Source organism: Acromyrmex echinatior, chromosome 4 (assembly GCF_024713525.1).
Source record: "Acromyrmex echinatior isolate Ae372 chromosome 4, ASM2471352v2, whole genome shotgun sequence".
Lineage (NCBI taxonomy): Eukaryota > Metazoa > Arthropoda > Insecta > Hymenoptera > Formicidae > Acromyrmex > Acromyrmex echinatior.
In genome coordinates this window covers 11796471-11815253 of record NC_141855.1, presented here as the reverse complement: position 1 = coordinate 11815253, position 18783 = coordinate 11796471, and the positions used below count along the sequence as shown (strand labels likewise).

General features: G+C 34.9%; 2 protein-coding genes across 5 annotated transcripts in view; both read right to left on the bottom strand.

The window, feature by feature from the left end:
• Positions 1–1792: 1792 nt before the first annotated feature.
• On the bottom strand, positions 1793–5220 carry Sply (Sphingosine-1-phosphate lyase). Of its 2 annotated transcripts, XM_011056835.2 has the most exons (9): positions 4986–5220; positions 4663–4807; positions 3975–4190; positions 3687–3895; positions 3358–3594; positions 3085–3294; positions 2773–3011; positions 2423–2690; positions 1793–2338 (listed from the first exon to the last, which is right to left on the bottom strand). In XM_011056835.2, the coding sequence occupies exons 2-9, from the start codon at positions 4799–4801 to the stop codon at positions 2243–2245; spliced, it is 1614 nt and encodes a 537-aa protein (XP_011055137.1). In that variant the 5' UTR covers positions 4802–4807; positions 4986–5220; the 3' UTR covers positions 1793–2242. The 2 variants fall into 2 exon arrangements, with proteins under 2 accessions (XP_011055137.1, XP_087261169.1); XM_087405043.1 differs by lacking the exon at positions 4986–5220 and having other exon boundaries at positions 3975–4218; positions 4663–4797.
• The window catches only part of Tusp (WD40 superfamily protein Tusp), a 31589-nt gene continuing 17791 nt past the window's right edge, over positions 4986–18783 (bottom strand). The window contains exons 3-16 of one of the 3 annotated variants that reach the window (XR_015544713.1): positions 18599–18781; positions 18162–18269; positions 17556–17712; positions 17185–17450; positions 17004–17092; positions 16736–16870; positions 16234–16654; positions 15309–15486; positions 13526–15224; positions 13308–13421; positions 12906–13131; positions 12617–12802; positions 10502–12543; positions 4986–5303 (exon numbers count right to left, since the gene is read on the bottom strand). Coding sequence is in view for 2 of the 3 variants with exons in the window: in XM_011056836.2 (XP_011055138.2) it covers positions 12427–12543; positions 12617–12802; positions 12906–13131; positions 13308–13421; positions 13526–15224; positions 15309–15486; positions 16234–16654; positions 16736–16870; positions 17004–17092; positions 17185–17450; positions 17556–17712; positions 18162–18269; positions 18599–18781 (3879 nt within the window). In the remaining variant the exon portion in view is untranslated. Of the gene's footprint in view, positions 5304–8561; positions 12544–12616; positions 12803–12905; positions 13132–13307; positions 13422–13525; positions 15225–15308; positions 15487–16233; positions 16655–16735; positions 16871–17003; positions 17093–17184; positions 17456–17555; positions 17713–18161; positions 18270–18598; positions 18782–18783 lie in introns of those variants that run through there. The other 2 variants (XM_011056836.2, XM_087405042.1) reach the window with 2 other exon arrangements.

Sequence of the window (18783 nt, the reverse complement as noted above, 5' to 3'; positions counted from 1 at the left end):
ACATTAATGAAAGTACTTCCCATCACTTGTAAAACGCTACGAATTAATTCCAACACCTAATATATATATATATATAGCGACATAATTTGATTTGCAATTTATCATTTTAATATTGTAACGTTGGTAAATAAAAACAGGCTCTAATAAATAAAACATTCTTGTTTATATAAAAAGTCTGTTACTAGTCTGCGTCAACCGTAGTTTCTTTTGAAAATATTTAAATTCGAGTACGTTCTGTATTAATACCGCGGATATGTCCTATAATTCATTTTTTAATTAACGCAAGAATAATTTCTACGTATGTCGTATATTCAGTGCTGTGTTTATCAATACTGAAAATGATCAAATTTTATTTTCCCTGAAAAAAGCAATAACGAAAGAAACCCAATATAAATAATCCGGCATTTCACAGAGATCACACGTCGGCATTTGGCCTCATAACTACTTTCACGCATACGATAAAATATTTCTCATACCGAGGTATATTGATATCGTCCAAGTATGTTCTCAATACAGAAAACCGGCGCAGCATCTCACTTTCGAGTCACGTGCAAATATAAACTTATAATTTGAGAATGACACTAAAATTAAATCTTTTCAATATATCAAGTTATTTTATATCTTTTTATCAAATTTTTACAATTGTCATTGTATTTTTGTTAACGTTTTCCAAAGTTTTTCACTTATTAATTTTTCGTTAAATAAAAATTGATGCGGAAAAAGATAAGAAAAATTCATAAGTAAAAAAATGAAGCTTGTATACTTAACAGGTTCTTTAAAGGATTTCATTGAGAATGGAAACAATTTAATTGTGTTTTATTTCCTTTTTATCTCTCTCTCTCTCTCTCTCTCTCTCTCTCTCTCTCTCTCTATTCTTCCGACGTAATCACGTGATCATTAAACCGCTGCAATTTTCTTAATGCAATCTAAAGAAGTAGATCGAAAGAAAGACAGTCTGAAATAGATGAAAGTAGATCAGAGTCGCAAGAGAACTGCTTTAATATATTTAGTCGAGAGATTTAGCGGAAGTGAGAATTGTAAAAGGAATTTTATCGGAACAAAATATATTTAATGTTAACGTAACAAAAATAAAGAGCAATATATATATATATTTTGCTCTTTATTTTCGTTATAATATATATATATATATATATATATATATATTAGGTGTTGGAATTAATTCGTAGCGTTTTACAAGTGATGGGAAGTACTTTCATTAATGTATTTTTTAATGCTCATGTGAAATAAATAACATTCTTTCATTAAAAAACGCTACGAATTAATTCCAACACCTAATATATATATACACATTCACACAAGGTGTTTCTTAAATAGCGACCACTAATCATGTAGCGCTGTTTCTAATTAAAAATTGAGTCGAAAAATCCTCTACAATTTTGTAATTTTCACATGATTGACGAAATATTAATTTCTAAAGATTGTCGAATAAACGCGTATCCAGCTGTCCAACTATTGCAAAAATTGCAAAGAGAGATAGAGGACTTTTCAACTTAATTTTTGATCAGAAATAGCATGTGATTCGGCAATCTTTAGAAATTAATATTTCGTCAATCATTGCAAAAATTGTAAAATAATAGAGGACTTTTCGAATCCAATTTTTAATCAGGAATAATGCTATGATTAATATCCGCTATGTAAAAAACACCCTGCTATATGTATTTTATATATATATATATATATATATATATATATATATATACGTACAGAAAAGAAAATAGGAATAATTTAGAAAAATAAATGTTATTTATTTTAGGATAAATTAAGAATACTATTTCTTGCGTTGCTTTTTTTAATCATGTAGATATACATCCTTAATACATAGTATTATAATAAAATAATAAATTGAAATTATTTCTTTGTATACATTTCAGTTAAAATGGATATATAAAATGCATAATTTTTAATAACATATGAAAATTTGTACTCTCTCAGTCTATTATTTTATTATGAAATCTTGTAAATAATTTTTAAACAATATGTACCACATGAATTATAAAATATGCAATCAGTCTTTAACCTATGTACAAAAACAAACATTCTCTTTTTAGTAAAAAAATATTTCTATTCAAATTACTAATTTTTAATACATTCTACAATGTACGAAAAAGCAGCGTTCTTTGTATTTTAACATAAATATATATGCATTTTATATTTTCATTGTAATATATCAAAATTGTTAATGTTTTTTATGGAACTATTATGTGTTTCATTCAGTGTTATTTCATTCAGTATAATAGATGGAATCCAAAAAGGATTTTGTAATTTCGCCAACCACACTTCGGTCAGGGATACTTTGGCTCATTCCATACATTGCTAGCTGAAAAATATTACACACAATGATGAATATTTTAAAATTGTAAATCTAAAATCTTTAAAATTACAAATTGTAATTTTGTGTTACTTTTCCCTTCACTGGAACATTTCGGTCTTTCATAATTATTTCCAGTTCCGTATTAACATCCTCCAAAAATTGATCCGCTATTCCTGACTCGGTATGCACATGTGTAATGCATATGTGTATACCGCAAGGAAATTGTAGTGAGTTCAAACTCCAACCTTTATTGCTAAGAGCTTCCGATAGTCTATAGATGTGAAAATCATTGGAACCGATTGCAATAACAGATGTAGCTGGTGTGCCAAATATGAAAATACCATCCATTTCCCTCAACCTACATTCAATTTTTTTAAAAATCGATATATATCGTATATAATATTTGTAATCAATTCTAGCATAAATCTCTGAATGCATACTTTCGTTCGATATATCTTGTAGTTTCAATTATCTTTTTAGTCGATTCCACATATTCGTCAAATCCATAATACAGTAATGTTGCCCAACAAGTAGCTATAATGCCTCCGGCTCGAGAACCATTAATTGTTGGACTTCCATATATGCCACCAGGCCAATCTGTCGTTATACTATACTGATAGTGTCGGTATTTTTTGTTTCGATAAAGGATTAGCGATGATCCTTTCGGAGCATATCCATACTGAAAAACTTATATGTTCTATACGTACTTCTCAAACAACATATACATTCTTGTATATAGCATAGAAGAATACTTTATGAGTATCAGCTGATATACTGGTTACACCAGGAAGCTTGAAATCAAAGGGTGATAAAGGATAACCAGCATCAGACATAAAACAGGCTAGAAAACCACCTAGACAACCATCTACATGAACAGGAATATCATATTTTATGCCTAATTCAGATATTGCTTCGATATTATCCATCGTTCCATGGGGGAAATTTGGCGTAGATCCTACTAACTATCAAAAATAAATTCGAATAAATTTGAGATAAAATTGCACAGTTATTGTGCCATAGCTTACCATTATTGTGTTTTTTGTAATTGACTTTTTCATAGTTTCGATGCAAACAGTAAAACTATGTGGATGGACAGGCACGTAACATACTTTTATCTTCAAATATTGGGAAGCTTTATCAAACGCTGCATGAGCGGTAACTGGAAGCACTATCTCTGGTTTTTTTATACCTTTGACATCACGAGCATAATCTCGGTATGCTTTGCATGCTAATAAAATTGACTCTGTGCCACCCGAAGTCATCTAGAATGTTTATCGAAGAAACTTCACATGTTGCATCTTAATATTTAATTTGTATGATTTTATATAAATTGTAAAAGTAATAGAAAAGCTACAGTTCCACAAGAATCTTTATCTCCATTGAACAAATTGCAGCCTATCCGAACTACTTCTGCCTCCATTTTACAAATCCCAGGAAAAACTTCAGGGTGTAGTGGATTAGTATAAGATGCAAGTGCATATACATTTCCCATTAGTTCTGTAAGTTCACTGTTAGTTCTGTACACTGTACCTGATACACGACCATTTTTCCAATCATAATCACCTAACAAAAGCAGTAAAAAAGTTAAATTAAAATATTGAAATCTCTCGTAAGATTTTGGCAACGTGTTAATTAGTCTTACCAAGATAAATATACTGATTTACTAAATTTAATAGCTTTTCATTTTTCAATCCATTTTTGGGAAGATGCACAATGAATGAACTTCCTTTGAATCTATGTAAAACATCATTTTCAAAGGTTTCATTAACTTTAGCTAGCTCTGTATTTATTTTGTTACGAATAGAAGGAATATAACGAGCTAGTCTAAACATATGTTTCTTGCCACGTTCTAAAAGACCTGTGTAACATGGTAAGAGTAATTTTCTCTAGAAAAAACTAATCATAGTAAAATATTTATAATTATATATTATGTCTGACTTATGCTTAAAGATATATGTATATATATATGTGTGTATATATATATATATATATATATATATATATTAGGTGTTGGAATTAATTCGTAGCGTTTTACAAGTGATGGGAAGTATTTTCATTAATGTATTTTTTAATGCTCATGTAAAATAAATAACATTCTTTCATTAAAAAACGCTACGAATTAATTCCAACACCTAATATATATATATATATATATATATATATATATATATATATCATATTCAATGACTGTGTTTAGCAGAAAAACAAGCAGCTTTGCAACTGTATGATTCTTTAATATAATTATACATTAGCAAAACTAATCACATTCAAGAATTTTACAAAGTTGCAAGGCTACTTTTTGTGTTGATGCATATTATTGCAATACTTACTCTCATCCTGATAAATAAAAGTCCATAACCACACTGTAGCAAGAGTAGCTGTACTCGTCATAGCTGCTATTTGCCATGGCTCTTTATTTTCAAATATATGATTTATAGCTCTTGGTATAGTATCCACGCAGAAATGCATATTTTTCTGAAAATATATCATTAAATAACATTAATATGATGTATGTTAATGCGACATAAAATATCACTTTGAAGAAGCATCAACCGAAACACTTGTTCACATTAAGCCAGATTATAAGAGCGTGAAGATTTGAACTTGGTTAAGAATCCATGACTAATAATCGCTTAAATAATTTCATGCTCACCTTCAACAGGTATTAGTGACGCAGATAACTCGTAATTTCTGTTAAATGGAATGACTCAGCACTTTTCACGTTATCTCCACTCCCGAGATAACACTACTGAGTGCTCACAACGACACGTATTCTAGGCGCAAGATCTTTTCAATACATCAACACATATTAGATCACTAGACTGATAAGACTGGCCGCTAACGTGGACTGGACTGGCCCAACTGGCAAGTGGCAAGATTGCTGATCTCGCAACTCACCAATTCACAATCGGTTCGCGTTGAAACTTAAAAGACCTCTCACGCCCTCTCGGGGTTCTCGGCAAACATTATGCTACGATGAAGAGAGAAAGAGAGAGAGAGAGAGAGAGAGAGAGAGAGAGAGGGGGGGGAGGGATAGATACATAAAGCGTTTATTACGATTCTACGATAAGCCCTCCAAGAACCAACATAGATATATATAAGAATACAATAAAATAATTACAACGATGAGAAGATAAAATATATAAATTATATTATTAATTATATATTGTGTATATAATTATTATATATAATTATATTATTATATAATTAATTATATTATTTTAAGATGCTAATATAGCTCTCTTATTGGTTCATTACATCTTAAGACCATACTTAAGACGATCTTGAATATAAAATCTGACTATGAATACCCGGTATTCATAGTCGGATCTTATATCTAAGACCGTCTTAAGATGTCATGAACCAATCAGAAGCCGATATTCATAGTTAAATTTTATGTTCAAGATTGTTTTAAAAAGTCAAGTAAAGTTTTAAAAAGTCATGAACCAATTAGAGGGCAGTATTATTAGTGTCTTAAAACATTGCTTAAGATGATCTTAAAATAAGAATGGACTGTAAATACAGACTATGAATTAAAGCTCAGATAGCACCGAGAATCTAAAAAGAATTCTTTTTTCATTCCCGACTTACGAAATGAATTTTTTTTCTATCCCATTTCTGTTCTAAAAGTATTTCTAAGGGACCCAAAAGAATTTATTTTTATGTTACCAAGTTCTTTTATGAGTTCTTTTTTTAATTCAACACGTACTCTTTTTTTAGTCGCAATGAAACAACTTTTAAATAGTATTCTAATGTAGTTCTAAAGCTATTCATTTCATGCTCTTTCTGAAATCGGAAAGTTAAATAGATTGGGATTATGGATTGGAATGCTCCGAAATACGAAATCAAAATTAATTAAAATATATTTTGTGACAAAAATGTTTTAATAAAGAAAATATTTTAAAATCTAAATCAGTTATTAAAAATATGTACATATTTTATATGTTTCTTTATATTGTCATATTTTTTGTCGCAGCACATATTTTTATTAATTTATATTTCTTAATTCTGTATAAGAATAAGTCATACTTCATTTTTTATTTAAATTAAATTTTACTTTTACATTTAAACACGTATAATTTTATGGGAGAAAATGTTTTATATATAATTATATACAAAATAATTATATCCATAATAACTTTTTATATATCTTTATATAATTACATATAAAATATTTTTTCCCAGATATGTATGCATATATACATAATGTATATCTATTTTGCATGTATATTTTTTGTATGTATGTATATAAAACACTATTGAAAAAATTAGTTTCTATTACGTTTGCAATCACTCAAGCAATCGCTCAAGTACAATTCTAGTGGCGGCAAATTATGACTTGTAGCGGGAATAATTTTATACAAGTACATTAATTGTGACCAAGCCAAAAAAAAAAAGACATTTTTTAACGCATTACGAACAGAAAAAGGAAAATTTCTTTAAATTAATTTCAATTTCATTCTGTAAGAAGTACTTTTGGAGTTTTTTTGTTAATTATCGGAAAGGAATTCTTTTTAAGTTCATTTCGAACAAGTTACTAATTACTAATTCAAAAAGAAGTCAAGAAAATGAATTCTTTTCTAGTTCAAATTATGCTATTTGGAAGTTTATTAGCATTTGGCAATATAGCTGGATGGATAAACGCTTATTCAGCGATCTTTAGAAATTAATATCTCGTTAACTATCATTGTGAAAATTGCAAAATGATATAGGTTTAGATTCATAGCTTTTAATTCAGTTTAATTCGCTCTACCTATACCTATAAGCGTTGTCGGCAAAATTATCAAACACCCTGTATATAGATGCACATCATTGTATTAAAATATCTAAAATTTATTTTTTATTTTATTTTCTTCTTTAGGATATTTCGCAAATAAATCTTGCAACTGAAATATAGGAAGATTTAGGATGACTTTCATTTTATTGGCAATCGAGAGATTAACTTCTCAAATAGCGGAATTTGTGGAAAACCAATTTTTAATCCGGTTAAAGTATCTTCTCTGCAAATTTTTTTGACAAAATATAATAGAATCTGCAGAAATAAAATAGAATCTACTAGCAAAATATAAGAGCAAATTGACTGTAAAAATTGTAAGTAAAGTCTGACACTTCATTTCAACATAACATTTCATAACTATATAAATGGTATATTAATTTTATTTAAATACAGTTTCGAAATGATAAATGTTCAATTTTCATTGGAAATTTCTTGTCAGATTACATTAGCAGATTTGCTAACTTAATTCATTATTACTCATTGCAATTATCTTTGATTGTAATATCAAAAGCGAGAAATATGTATTTAAACAATTCTTGTTAAAATATACTTTTTACATAAGATAACATTTGCAATCAATAGAATAGATTTATAAATCTAAAAAATTTTCTTGTGTAATCAATAAATAACTAGAAATAGATAACTTAAAATTAAATTATATCTAATTAAAACATTAAACAGCTATGTAACTGTCGAATTGAAAGAGAGAGAGAGAGAGAGAGAGAGAGAGAGAGAGAGAGAGAGAGAGAGAGATAAATATTATTTTATTTTATTCCGAAATTAAAAGAATTTCGATATACTTTACAAGTACACTATATCGAATATCGTTTTTATTAAAAAATATTTCTATTTTAATGTAGTGCAAGAATTTTTATTGTGCGTGTCCTCCCTTCTGACGTTATCAATCTGAAGATCTATGATAAGTGGTCAGATGTTTCAAGCAAACAAAACAGTTTAATACTTCTTCAATATTCCGTTTGAATCTCCTGATAAATTGTCAACAGTCTTCTTTGTATTATCAAGAAATATATATATAAGAAATATATATAATTACATCATCATAGATTCGACGTTAATTTCACTGTCATTTTTCACTGGGTGAGATTCTATATAATATAGAATATATTTTATAGATATAATTATATATGATAGAATCGTAGATAAAAATAAACTTTTTTGTTATTTAATACACGAAAAAAAAAATTAAATTAAAAGTTATAATAATTAGAAATTCTGCAGGATTCGTCAAGTAATTTCTATTTTGTCAATATAGGATAGAATTGTCAATTTTTCGTTACTTAACACATGAAAAGATCAGATTAAAGATGATAAATTATATATGATTGAAGCTATAAGTAAATAATTATTGAATTAATTGTTAATTAAAGTTAAAATTAAAGATCAGTCGTGATGAAACTCGATTGCAAGGAAATGAGAGTCTGCACGTTCGCATTTACGCGTGGTAATTTTCTTCTTTATTTACAAATAGTCGATAATCGTATAATGTACTCGGTAACAAAATTACATTGCACATATACAGAATTATCGTTAGCACTAAGGCAAGAACTGAATTAACAATATGTATCGCGTTCGTACGAGAGAACTCGTCCCAATCGGACACAGTGTGTGGAATTGTCTTAAGATATACTCAGTCGTGAAATTTACATGACAGCGTTCTTTCTCTTTCTTTCTTTAAGCATAGTAGTTTTAACGCTACATCAATAAAGGAGAAAAATGAAGCATTCAACGTAAAGAGAGGAGAAAATTCAACATATCTGGATTAAATAGAGGAGCTAGGCCGAACAGTTTGGAGCTCAGTCACGTTTTAAGTGCCCAGCAGAAAGTGAATGAGACAAATGGAATTGGATCCATTTCGCGCAAATCCCGAATTTTTCTTCTTTTTATTATAACTTGGGAGATAGATACCTTATCTCAGAGTCTGGTCACGAACGATTTTGTCAAAATCCTACGAGAAAGAAAGATATATATGTATATAATTTTTTCTTCCTCTATATATATATATATAAAATTTAATCTAACTTAACTATCTCACTATAACTTTAATTAAAGTTATAAAGTAAAACAGTATACGTTAGAATGAGGTATACACATATATATATATACCATATATATATATATATATATATATATATATATATATATATATATATATACAAAGAGAAATTATTGTCTTTCTTTTTCGTATTTTGATAAAAAACGGACGATCTCATAACCAGATTCTGTATAGAGTTTCTAACTTGAGGAAATATAGTGTGGCTTAAACGTGGAGTACGCGCAAAAATAACGACAAGCCCTCCGGACGAACGAAACGAAAGATACGGGCTGTTACATCATTGTTCGCTGGAACTCGAATGTTAATCACTGCGCGTTAAATAGGCGGTTTCACGTAAAATGCAAATGTAGGCACTCTATTTACCGGTTGAAAGCGTCGCGCAATACTATGGTGCACTAAAAGTTCCTCGGGAATTTACAAAAAGAATTACACGTAATCTCGTCTCGCTTTAAGCGTGCGGACAATCACAGCGTCGATTATTTGACTAGAAAAACATCCTATTGTAAGGCGAATCCAAGCTAAGAAAGGAATTGGAACTGGAACGAGCATGAAGGAACGAATTTATTTGGATGATACCGTGAAGAAGTCCGAATCGATGTGTGTTCCTTTATCGATGCATCATAAGAAAAATTCTCTTTATACGAATCGTCGTGAATATTTCTTCATGATCGTTCGTCATGCCAGTTCGATCTGGAACCACCTTTTATATGATGTTCGAATTTACACGAAACGCGTATTTTTATGCGAATTCGATCATATATTTCGAATTATCACATACGCAATAATTCATAACATTCTACGATGTTTCACTCGCGATTACTTCAATTCGCAAAAAACTGCTCATACATATTCGAGAAGCACCGTTTAGAAGAGGCCTCGATATGAATGTTATGTTCCGTTTACTATTAGCGTGACTCAAGTCCGTTTTGCTCGGCTGAAGATGCAACATTCTCGCGCAAACGAGAATATGTTTCAATATCGGATGGTGGAATGAGTTGTTAATCGAAATGTAATGTAGCGCGGAAAATGGTTCGAAATTATCTTCCAGTCGCGTGCGCATACCAATTTCTTTTTCCCGGTTGCATGATCGCTTCTCGTCCCAATCAGGAATAATTAGTGATTAATGACACCTCCTTATTTGAGAAAAAAATATCTCCATATATGCCTGTTTGTTACGTTATTCGTATACAAAGCTGTAATCAGATGAAGATCAATTTCTTCTAACTGATATACATATAGCGTGCGCTCGCGAATGAAAGAGAAATCTGCGCTTGGAATACAAAATCTTTCACTTTGTTGTTCTATATGAAATACTCACGAGCCTGTGTTCGGTCTGTGGTCGACCTGACACTCCATTTATAACATCGGGAAAAAAAATCACGCGATTTCCAAAAGTCTTATCATTCTGATAAGTCTCGACACGCCTGATTGAACGTCATCTGCGTCGTTGCACGAGCTCGCGATTTGTGTTCGCATTTACATTAAAATAGTCCTCGACGTTTATGATTACTTGTTGCGACTTACGAACGGGAGTTAAAGATAATAGTAAGGACGACTAGAAAAAACGGATTAATCGTACGACCTACCGTTCTGTACTTCGACGATTAGTTGCGAATATCTGGCGAGAATAGTTCTACAAAAGGCTGTCAATAATGTCGCTCGTGAGAGTGGGGCGTTACGAACACGAAGATATTGTGAATTTGAGATGCGCAATAAAGTAGAGTTAATAATTCGATAATGATATCCGAAGATAATACCACGATATCCGAATATTCAGAATGTTCAGAAATTACATCAATGTTAAAATTTTGTACTCAATAATATAACTATTACGTGTTATATTTATATTGTTGAGTGGAAAATTATAATATTCATGCAATATTACTGTTAGTTAAATTTATTTTTAGTGTTTTTAATTATTAATAACTTTAATTAGTATTTATCAAGTAGACACTTAAATGTTCGAGCCTACTATCATTATTTCTAATATAGGGCATTTAAATCTGCACCGAAAAACACATCGCGTAAAAAGATCTGAGTCTTCGTCGCAAATTGCGCGATCTTGAAATTCATATAGCGGTTTTCGCATTTATTCTCTCCATGATCTATATATTAGCGTATATATATATATATAGCAATGAAAGTAAACCATGACACGATCTGCGTTGCATATTGTCTGCAGAATATTACGTCTTTTTTGTTTCGAACGCCCCTCTCATCATAAAGCTTGACGCGGCGTATTTTTCGCTGATAGCAGCATTTTGTACCTAATAGGCCTGATATCGATCGCGTTCGCAATATGGAACCGACGAAGTGAGCACCACGGTGATCATGCGACTAGGATTAAGTATTACAGACAACGTTTATCTTGCCGCATACGCTCGCATATACACGTACATACTTTCGCTCTGACCTTTCGATCTCTCTCCTTAGGATTAGTCTGTCCTGTTATCATTAATGGCGAAGACCACATTACAGGCCGGACGTCAAATGTTACGTACTATCGTTAATCTTATTATCGTTACTAATATTAATATTATTATCATTATCATTATCGTTACCGTTATTATCATTATTTTCAGCATACGCGTTAAGAAACATTTAATTGAACAACATGAAACTGTCGCCCGCACGTGCGAGTCTGTCAATATATAGTATATGTGTATAAAATTCGAATACACACCCGGCGGACCGCAAAAATGAACGAGATGAACCTTTAACAGCGTCGCTAGACTCCAACGTGTCGCATAAACTATACAAAAATGAGCGCTCGAAGTTGGGAGAAACGAAATATTTTGGACGGTACGACGAAGAAGCGTTCAACGAAACGTTATATAGCTGCCGCAAAATCTTTGTGTTCCACTCCAATTCAAATCGCTCGCAACTGCACTCGCAAATTAGCATATATTTCATTAACTCATTGCACATCGATTTGCCCATTTCAGCAAACGCCTCGCAAAAGCGACTACTCCAGCTACTCGATCCTTTCCGCCGTGATAGAATCGACACACAATTAAACAGTTAAGCGATTCAGTCAGCCATTATCGTCAAAAATGTGTCCTGCATTTTCATTTCGCGACTAGCAAACGTTGCCTCACGCGATCTTAATTAAAAATCTTGCGAACTTTCATTCCTGTTTGTCAAGAATTCTTTCCGATTCTTTCACTCTTAAACGCGCTGCAGACATTTTGTAGCTTCTTATTATTTTTCACCATATAATTTAGATGTTTTGGAAAGTAACAGTTACTTAAGCCGCTGCGTGACATTCGCCAGGGCAACAGCGAATGCTTGCAAAGCGCTGAACGGATATTGGAAATCCAACGTGTACGCATTGCCATCTATTCTTCCGAATTGCATCACCTGAAATTGACGATATTTTACACAATTTAACTCGTGGAAAAACTTGTGGAAGATGCATTTGATTTGATCTTACCTGTCTGTCTCTGAATTCAATCTGAAAATTCTTAGCGCTTTCTTGAGTCACTCTACCACCGAAATCAAGTTGATACACTTGACTAGCCTCGTTCCACATGGGCGCTTTGTTGTGCATCACCAATTGTGCATCGCGCCTTATCGCTTCCGATTTGGAACCAGAAATTCCCATTCCTCTCTGCTTGAGCTGTAAACAATATTGATATCGTTGGTATTGTTCCCACGCGTTTTTTAATGTAGTGTATTTATCGAATACTCTTCCTCGAGTTGGAAATATTTACGATATAGACCTTCTGACGTAGCTGGGCTTTCTGGAACGTTTCTAGGTCCCGATAACTCGCCGTCGACGAATCATCTTGAAGGAGACCCTCCTCGTCCGAACTTTCGCCGCGACTCTTTCTCATTCTTCTATTCAATAACGGACTTGACAAGAGTCTTCTTCGAATCGGAGAGGCCGACGCCGGTCTTTTGCCTTTCTTAGAAGGTGCTGGGCTACTAGGTGAACTTCTCGGCAATCTGTGGGGATAGTGAATTATTATTTGCATAGTCCATAATAAATACATAAATGATTCAAATACGAACAAACTTTTTTTTTTGTATGAATACAAGTCAATTGGTAGATGTATTTATACAAAAAAAAGTTTCGTTCATATTTGAGCTATTCTCGTATAATAGAGATATACATATACTACCTTGATGATGGTCGAGGAGAAGGAGGAGGCAAAGAATGATTATCATCGAAATCGCGAAGTCTCGCGGCAAGACCGTCGAGCGAAGAAGCAAAGGATCCACTTGGACTCGATCCTCTGAAATATAATCAGCTTTTTACTTGAAACTGTTTAGAAAGCAATTTTCTTTTATATATATATATATATATATGTACGATCTATATTTCGAATTAAATACTTACTTGACAGGAGATGCAGTAGCCTCTAATCGACATGGCTTTTCTTTATAAGCTTCGCGAACAATGTTACTTTCGTTACTTTCCTTGTGTTTATCGGCAATCTCATGAATCTCATCCTTCGATAATTCTGTCGATTCGTCGTGCTTTGTCACGCCATCTTCGGTAACTTCGGAATTGACTAACCCCGTTGCCTCCTCCACATGTTCGGGTAATTGCGGCGGAGAGGATATCTGTTCGTTACTCGGAAATATATCGCTGGAATCGAGACTCTTGGACTTGCCACAGTTGCGAAGTCTAGGCGGTTTCGAGCTCGGCTGACTCACGTCATGTTGAGGTTTGGCCTTTTTCCGCCGTTTTGTTTTCCGCGACACCAACACCAGCCTCTTGTTCGGCGCATCTCTACGCAGCATTCGCAAGGCTACGTCACATGGAACTAATTGGGCATCCACCAGGTCCAAGTACCCGACGCTACAACTTCGAACTATCGAGTCATTCGAGCACATCGGACCGATACTGATGACTGTCGAAGTTCTATGAACGCCTCGCGACTGTTCTGACCCCTCAATATCGTCGCGTGGTTCATCGTCGCTAAATCGCATCAAATCCTCATCAAGTTTAATGTTAGCGAGAGCTCCGGCGTTCACGTAACCGAGATTTGTCTTTCCATAGCACACGTGGCACTTAGGGTCTTTGTGCTTTGAGAAACACTGCGAACACGATGACCCAAAGCACTGATCGATATTCTCCGGGAACTGATAGGAACATGCCGGCGAAACAACTCCATGTATGCCGTTCTTATTAAGAACTACACCCGAAGCTTGTCCGAGTAGAGAGCTATTTGAAGGCGTCGTATTAGCGCCCGTCGTACTCGCCCCGGAATTTTGATTATTTTTACTATGTACAAAACTATGAGCGCTCGGCGACATCATTGTTTGGACGCCGCTGATAGGATGCGAAGCGGTCAAAACGTTGCTCGCGCACCCCATATTATTTAGACCATTCAGATACACGGTTTGCGCCGAGGCGCAATCGATACTCTCCACACCGTTCAAAACCGAACTTTGAGAGATATATCGACTGCTCGACGCCTCCGTATTCAAGGCCTGGCCATTTTGCATAGACACAGAAATGATGTTAGTCGCACAGGCCGATGTCAGGCACGGTTTATCGTCCTGCGAGATTTGATTGAGCTTATTGTTCTCCAGTTCCTTCTTCGTCGGTATGCCCGCTTGCTGATCTGCGAGAGCATTCTTCATTCTTTGAATGCTACTGGCGTAATCAGCACCCGCGTTCGAAGTCGCTATTAACGTTTGCGTGGGCGCGACCGCATTTTTCGGCGATTGCAAGGCCGGTACGTCGCAACATCTCGGCGGATTGTGCCTTGGCGGTGTCCGATAGGTGTTCGTAGGAGCGTTTCTGATATTTTCGTAAAGATTGCCCATGTCCTGCAGATCGACGTATGGAACATACTCGCTCTCGTAACTCTCGATTTTTCCCAGCGACGTCGGTAAAGTCTCCGTTGTCAAGAACTGATTCGAGATTTGAGACTTCGGTCGATTTGGATGGTTCAGTCGAGCGTTACGAGGAGTCATCGGTGCGATTGGCGGTGGTTGCGCCTCCGGAGTAGCTCGCGAGCTTGCCTCTTGGTACGACTCCTCTTCGTCCTCGGAGAACAGATTGGGGTTGAACGTCGGATCTGGACCTACGTGAAAATAATCATGCGTTATTAAGCTTCTATAAACTGCAGAAAAATTAGTCACGCAACTGAACTAATATCGTAAATTACCAGAGGGCAAATCGTCCCGGAGCTCCGTCATCACGAGCGTCATTTGCCTGGGTTGTAGGTGCAGCAACGACGTTCGATATGTTACCTGACCTAGGTTTGCGGGAACCGAATCTGCCAAACCGTGAAACTTGAATTTCGTGCCCCAGATGTTCGACGTTACCTCAACCAACCTCGCGTGCTACGAACAGATACGCTCCGTTAGAAATATCCACGTCAACACATACACAGCTACACCCGTTTGTCACGCGAGTAGTGTACGTTCCCTTTGATATAGAAGACTTGTCAAAGTCTGCGCTCGTCATGCAATTCATTATGCCGAAAGATACGATGATGCGATTTGCGTATAACGAGAATAAAATATTTTATATAAATTTTTCTATTCTCTAAATCTTGTGTGTAGAGTGAAATCTCACTCGAAGAGACTGAAAATTTAGCCTGTTTTGAAAAAAAAGTAAAAATACTCTTATTAAAGAGTGGCAAATTTTCATTCTTTTTAGAGTGAGATTTACTTTTTTGAAATAAGATTCACTCCAAAGAGGTTCCAAGTATTACACTCCAAAAAAGAGATTGAGATTTCACTCCTTTGGAGTGAATCTCACTCCAAGACAGTAAATCTCACTTTAAAAAGAGTGAAAATCTGTCCTTCTTGAACAAGAGTGTCCGTATTTTCACTCTTTTTTTCAAAACAAGCTAAATTTTTAGTCTCTTCGAATGAGATTTCACGGAATTTAAAGAGTAATACAATAGAGATAAATATAAAGGGAAGAGAAAAAAGAGATAGATAGATGGAACATTAATTTTTGTTCTAGAACTGTGCCCTCTAAAAGCAAACAAATTAAAACAAATATATTAATATAGAGAAAATTTATAAAAATAAAAGAAAATTAGTGATTTAGCAGAGAGAGAGAGAGAGAGATTCTATTACCTCTGGCAATGTATCCACATATGCAAGATCGTTTGTCTTTTCCTCTCGTTCTGTTGCTTCGTCACTCGTCCTCTCTTCTCTTCTTTTCCTGTTCTTCTTTCTGTAACGAGGCGATCCGCACAAATCCGCGGTGTCCTTTTCAGTGTCCGAGCCGTCGCTGTATGACGGGCACTGTGACGTATCGTCGAATACTTGCAGAGTCTCTTGACTTTGCGGGTCGAATATCACAAACTCGGGCCGAATCTTGCTGGTCCGTCTGCCCTTCAGAAGCGGTACCAGACCGCCTAAGTACTCCAGATACAGCGTGTAACATGGCACAGGCTCTACGGCATGCCTGAGCATGGTGCAATGCAATCGGCTGCCTCCCGGCGGCGGCCTTGACACGAAGCGTCGCAGTTCTCTTGGTTCCGGTACCGAACATCTGAAAAATGCATGAAAACACATCCGCATCTAAATGGCGTCCCGTTACAATGAGTTAAAGAGTTTGTAGAATTTTTTTTACCGTATGGTATTAGCGAAAAGAGCAGCCACCGAGGCTCTCAATCGCGGCGGTAACGGAAGATGTTGAACACTTGATTCCCTCGTGAGAGCCGCTCTCACCGCTAGTCTCGACAACAGTTGAAGTGAACCGACTCTTCTGCAAAGAACAATTCAATTCTTTCTATTTCCTTTCTATTACCTTCCGATGTGTTATTTCGGCAACAATTATATATTTGTCGGTCATATTATCTGCGTATTTATTAAACAATTTAGTTAAAATAAGAAGTTACCTGGAGACCCATGCGGCATGGACGCGCGCTCCAGTCGCTACGAAGAGCCGCCTGTCATTGTGTCCCCATGTCAATGCCGATACGGGGCACTAATACAAACCACCAAGAAAATCATAAAATAAATTATTTTAAATCGTCAATGAGATAAAAGAAAATAATAATTCTTTTAACATGGACGTACTTGCGTGTATGGAATCTCTGTCGTGTACACGAGAGTACCGTTGACCGAATAAAACTTTAGGAGATTCGTGTATTCCTGCGAACTACCCTGCTCGGACGATTCCTTTGTACCGGCGATAGCCAACAGTTTCCTGGAGTTGCTCCATTCGGCGTGCAAGGGTGGCTTCAGATTACTGCGTATCGTAATCGGCGACACGTCATCGAACGATCGCAACATGACAATGTTGCCATCGGCAAGACAAACAGCCAGCACGTAATTCCGGTCATCTGCGCTTGCACATACATCATAAATGCATTAACCGTGCATCACGATGGTCATCCTCGAGCTCGAATCAATCCCTTCGGGTCGACTCTAAAAGCTGCGGTTAATACCTTTCTGAGATCGATCACACGTTTCATCCTCCTCCATCGTGAACTTTTCGGCACTCCAGGCCATTGACGTAACCCCGGCCGCTAATTGTACCTCCGACACCATAGCCCCGTGAACATCCATCACGATTAACTGACCCGCAGTTGTCCCGAAATAGACCTTTTGTCGTAGAACAATGTCGGAGGTGAATAATGTCATTTTATTTCTTTTCTATCGAAAACATTTTTATCGGCGACAAAAGGAAAGCTTTTAACTCTTACTAAGTTCCCATCAACGATGATTGAGTATAACATTGCACCACAAATGCTAAGAATGCTTCTATTAGACAACTACTTGATGTATCGTTTTTCACACGTGTAAAATACGACTTAAACTTGTGTATTATTTGTCATGCCACAGTCAATTTCCAAATGGCAATGTTCAACAATAATCAGATTTGTATTGAACGAACTTTAAGTTTATTCCTCACAACTTTTTGATACTTCTAATCATTAGTTAAAATATTTGGGAGCTATTATAAACATCGATTTATCTTTTCTGTAGCGATATAGTATTTTGGATAAATAGAAAACCAAGAAAAACGTTTTATTAAAACTTTTCTTTCAAACCTGCTGATCGTCCGGGGTCCAAATGCCGCAAGTTATCGTCGCTTTGTCGTTAAGCATTGACGACCAATACCTTTGACCGGCGACGCTGCCGACCAATACGAAGCCATCCTGCAATAAAACATCCGTATTCTCTGCAAACGATCCTCCGCAGAAAACGTGTGAGTCATATTTATGACGAGGGTAAATAAATACATAAAGTCCAAAGTACATCTGGACGAGCATTACAATAGAATACTCTTTTATGCTGAATATGGCAATCCATAAAATAAATAAATAAATAAACGCTTCAAAGTGACACAGTTTTTTTACATTTTTGTTTCAATTTAAAAAAATGAAAAAACAAATTTTTTTTTTATTGTATCATAATATTGGAACAGTGATTGAAGTTCGTGTCTGAAGGGAAATCACAGTAACAATCTCAAATAATAGTAACTCACCCTGTAACATATAAGAGCCATACGGCCGTCGTGGGACCAGGAAAAGTGCGTAACAGGTGTGTTTCTGTCGTTGATTAATTCTATACTCCATCGTCCGTCGTATTTGATCCAAACGAAGATTACACCCGAACTGTCGCACGAGGCCAACTTTTGATACGGTTCGTTCCACTTAACAAGTATTACCT

What these genes read in the sequence shown, in the direction of transcription:
- Sply (XM_011056835.2), bottom strand. Translation starts at nt 4,801, where the DNA reads ATGCATTTCTGCGTGGATACTATACCAAGAGCTATAAATCATATATTT. An exon ending in TTTTATTTATCAGGATGAGA is followed by an intron (nt 4,191 to 4,662) that starts GTAAGTATTGCA and finishes CATGTTACACAG; the next exon opens with GTCTTTTAGAACGTGGCAAG. An exon ending in AAATCAGTATATTTATCTTG is followed by an intron (nt 3,896 to 3,974) that starts GTAAGACTAATT and finishes TGCTTTTGTTAG; the next exon opens with GTGATTATGATTGGAAAAAT.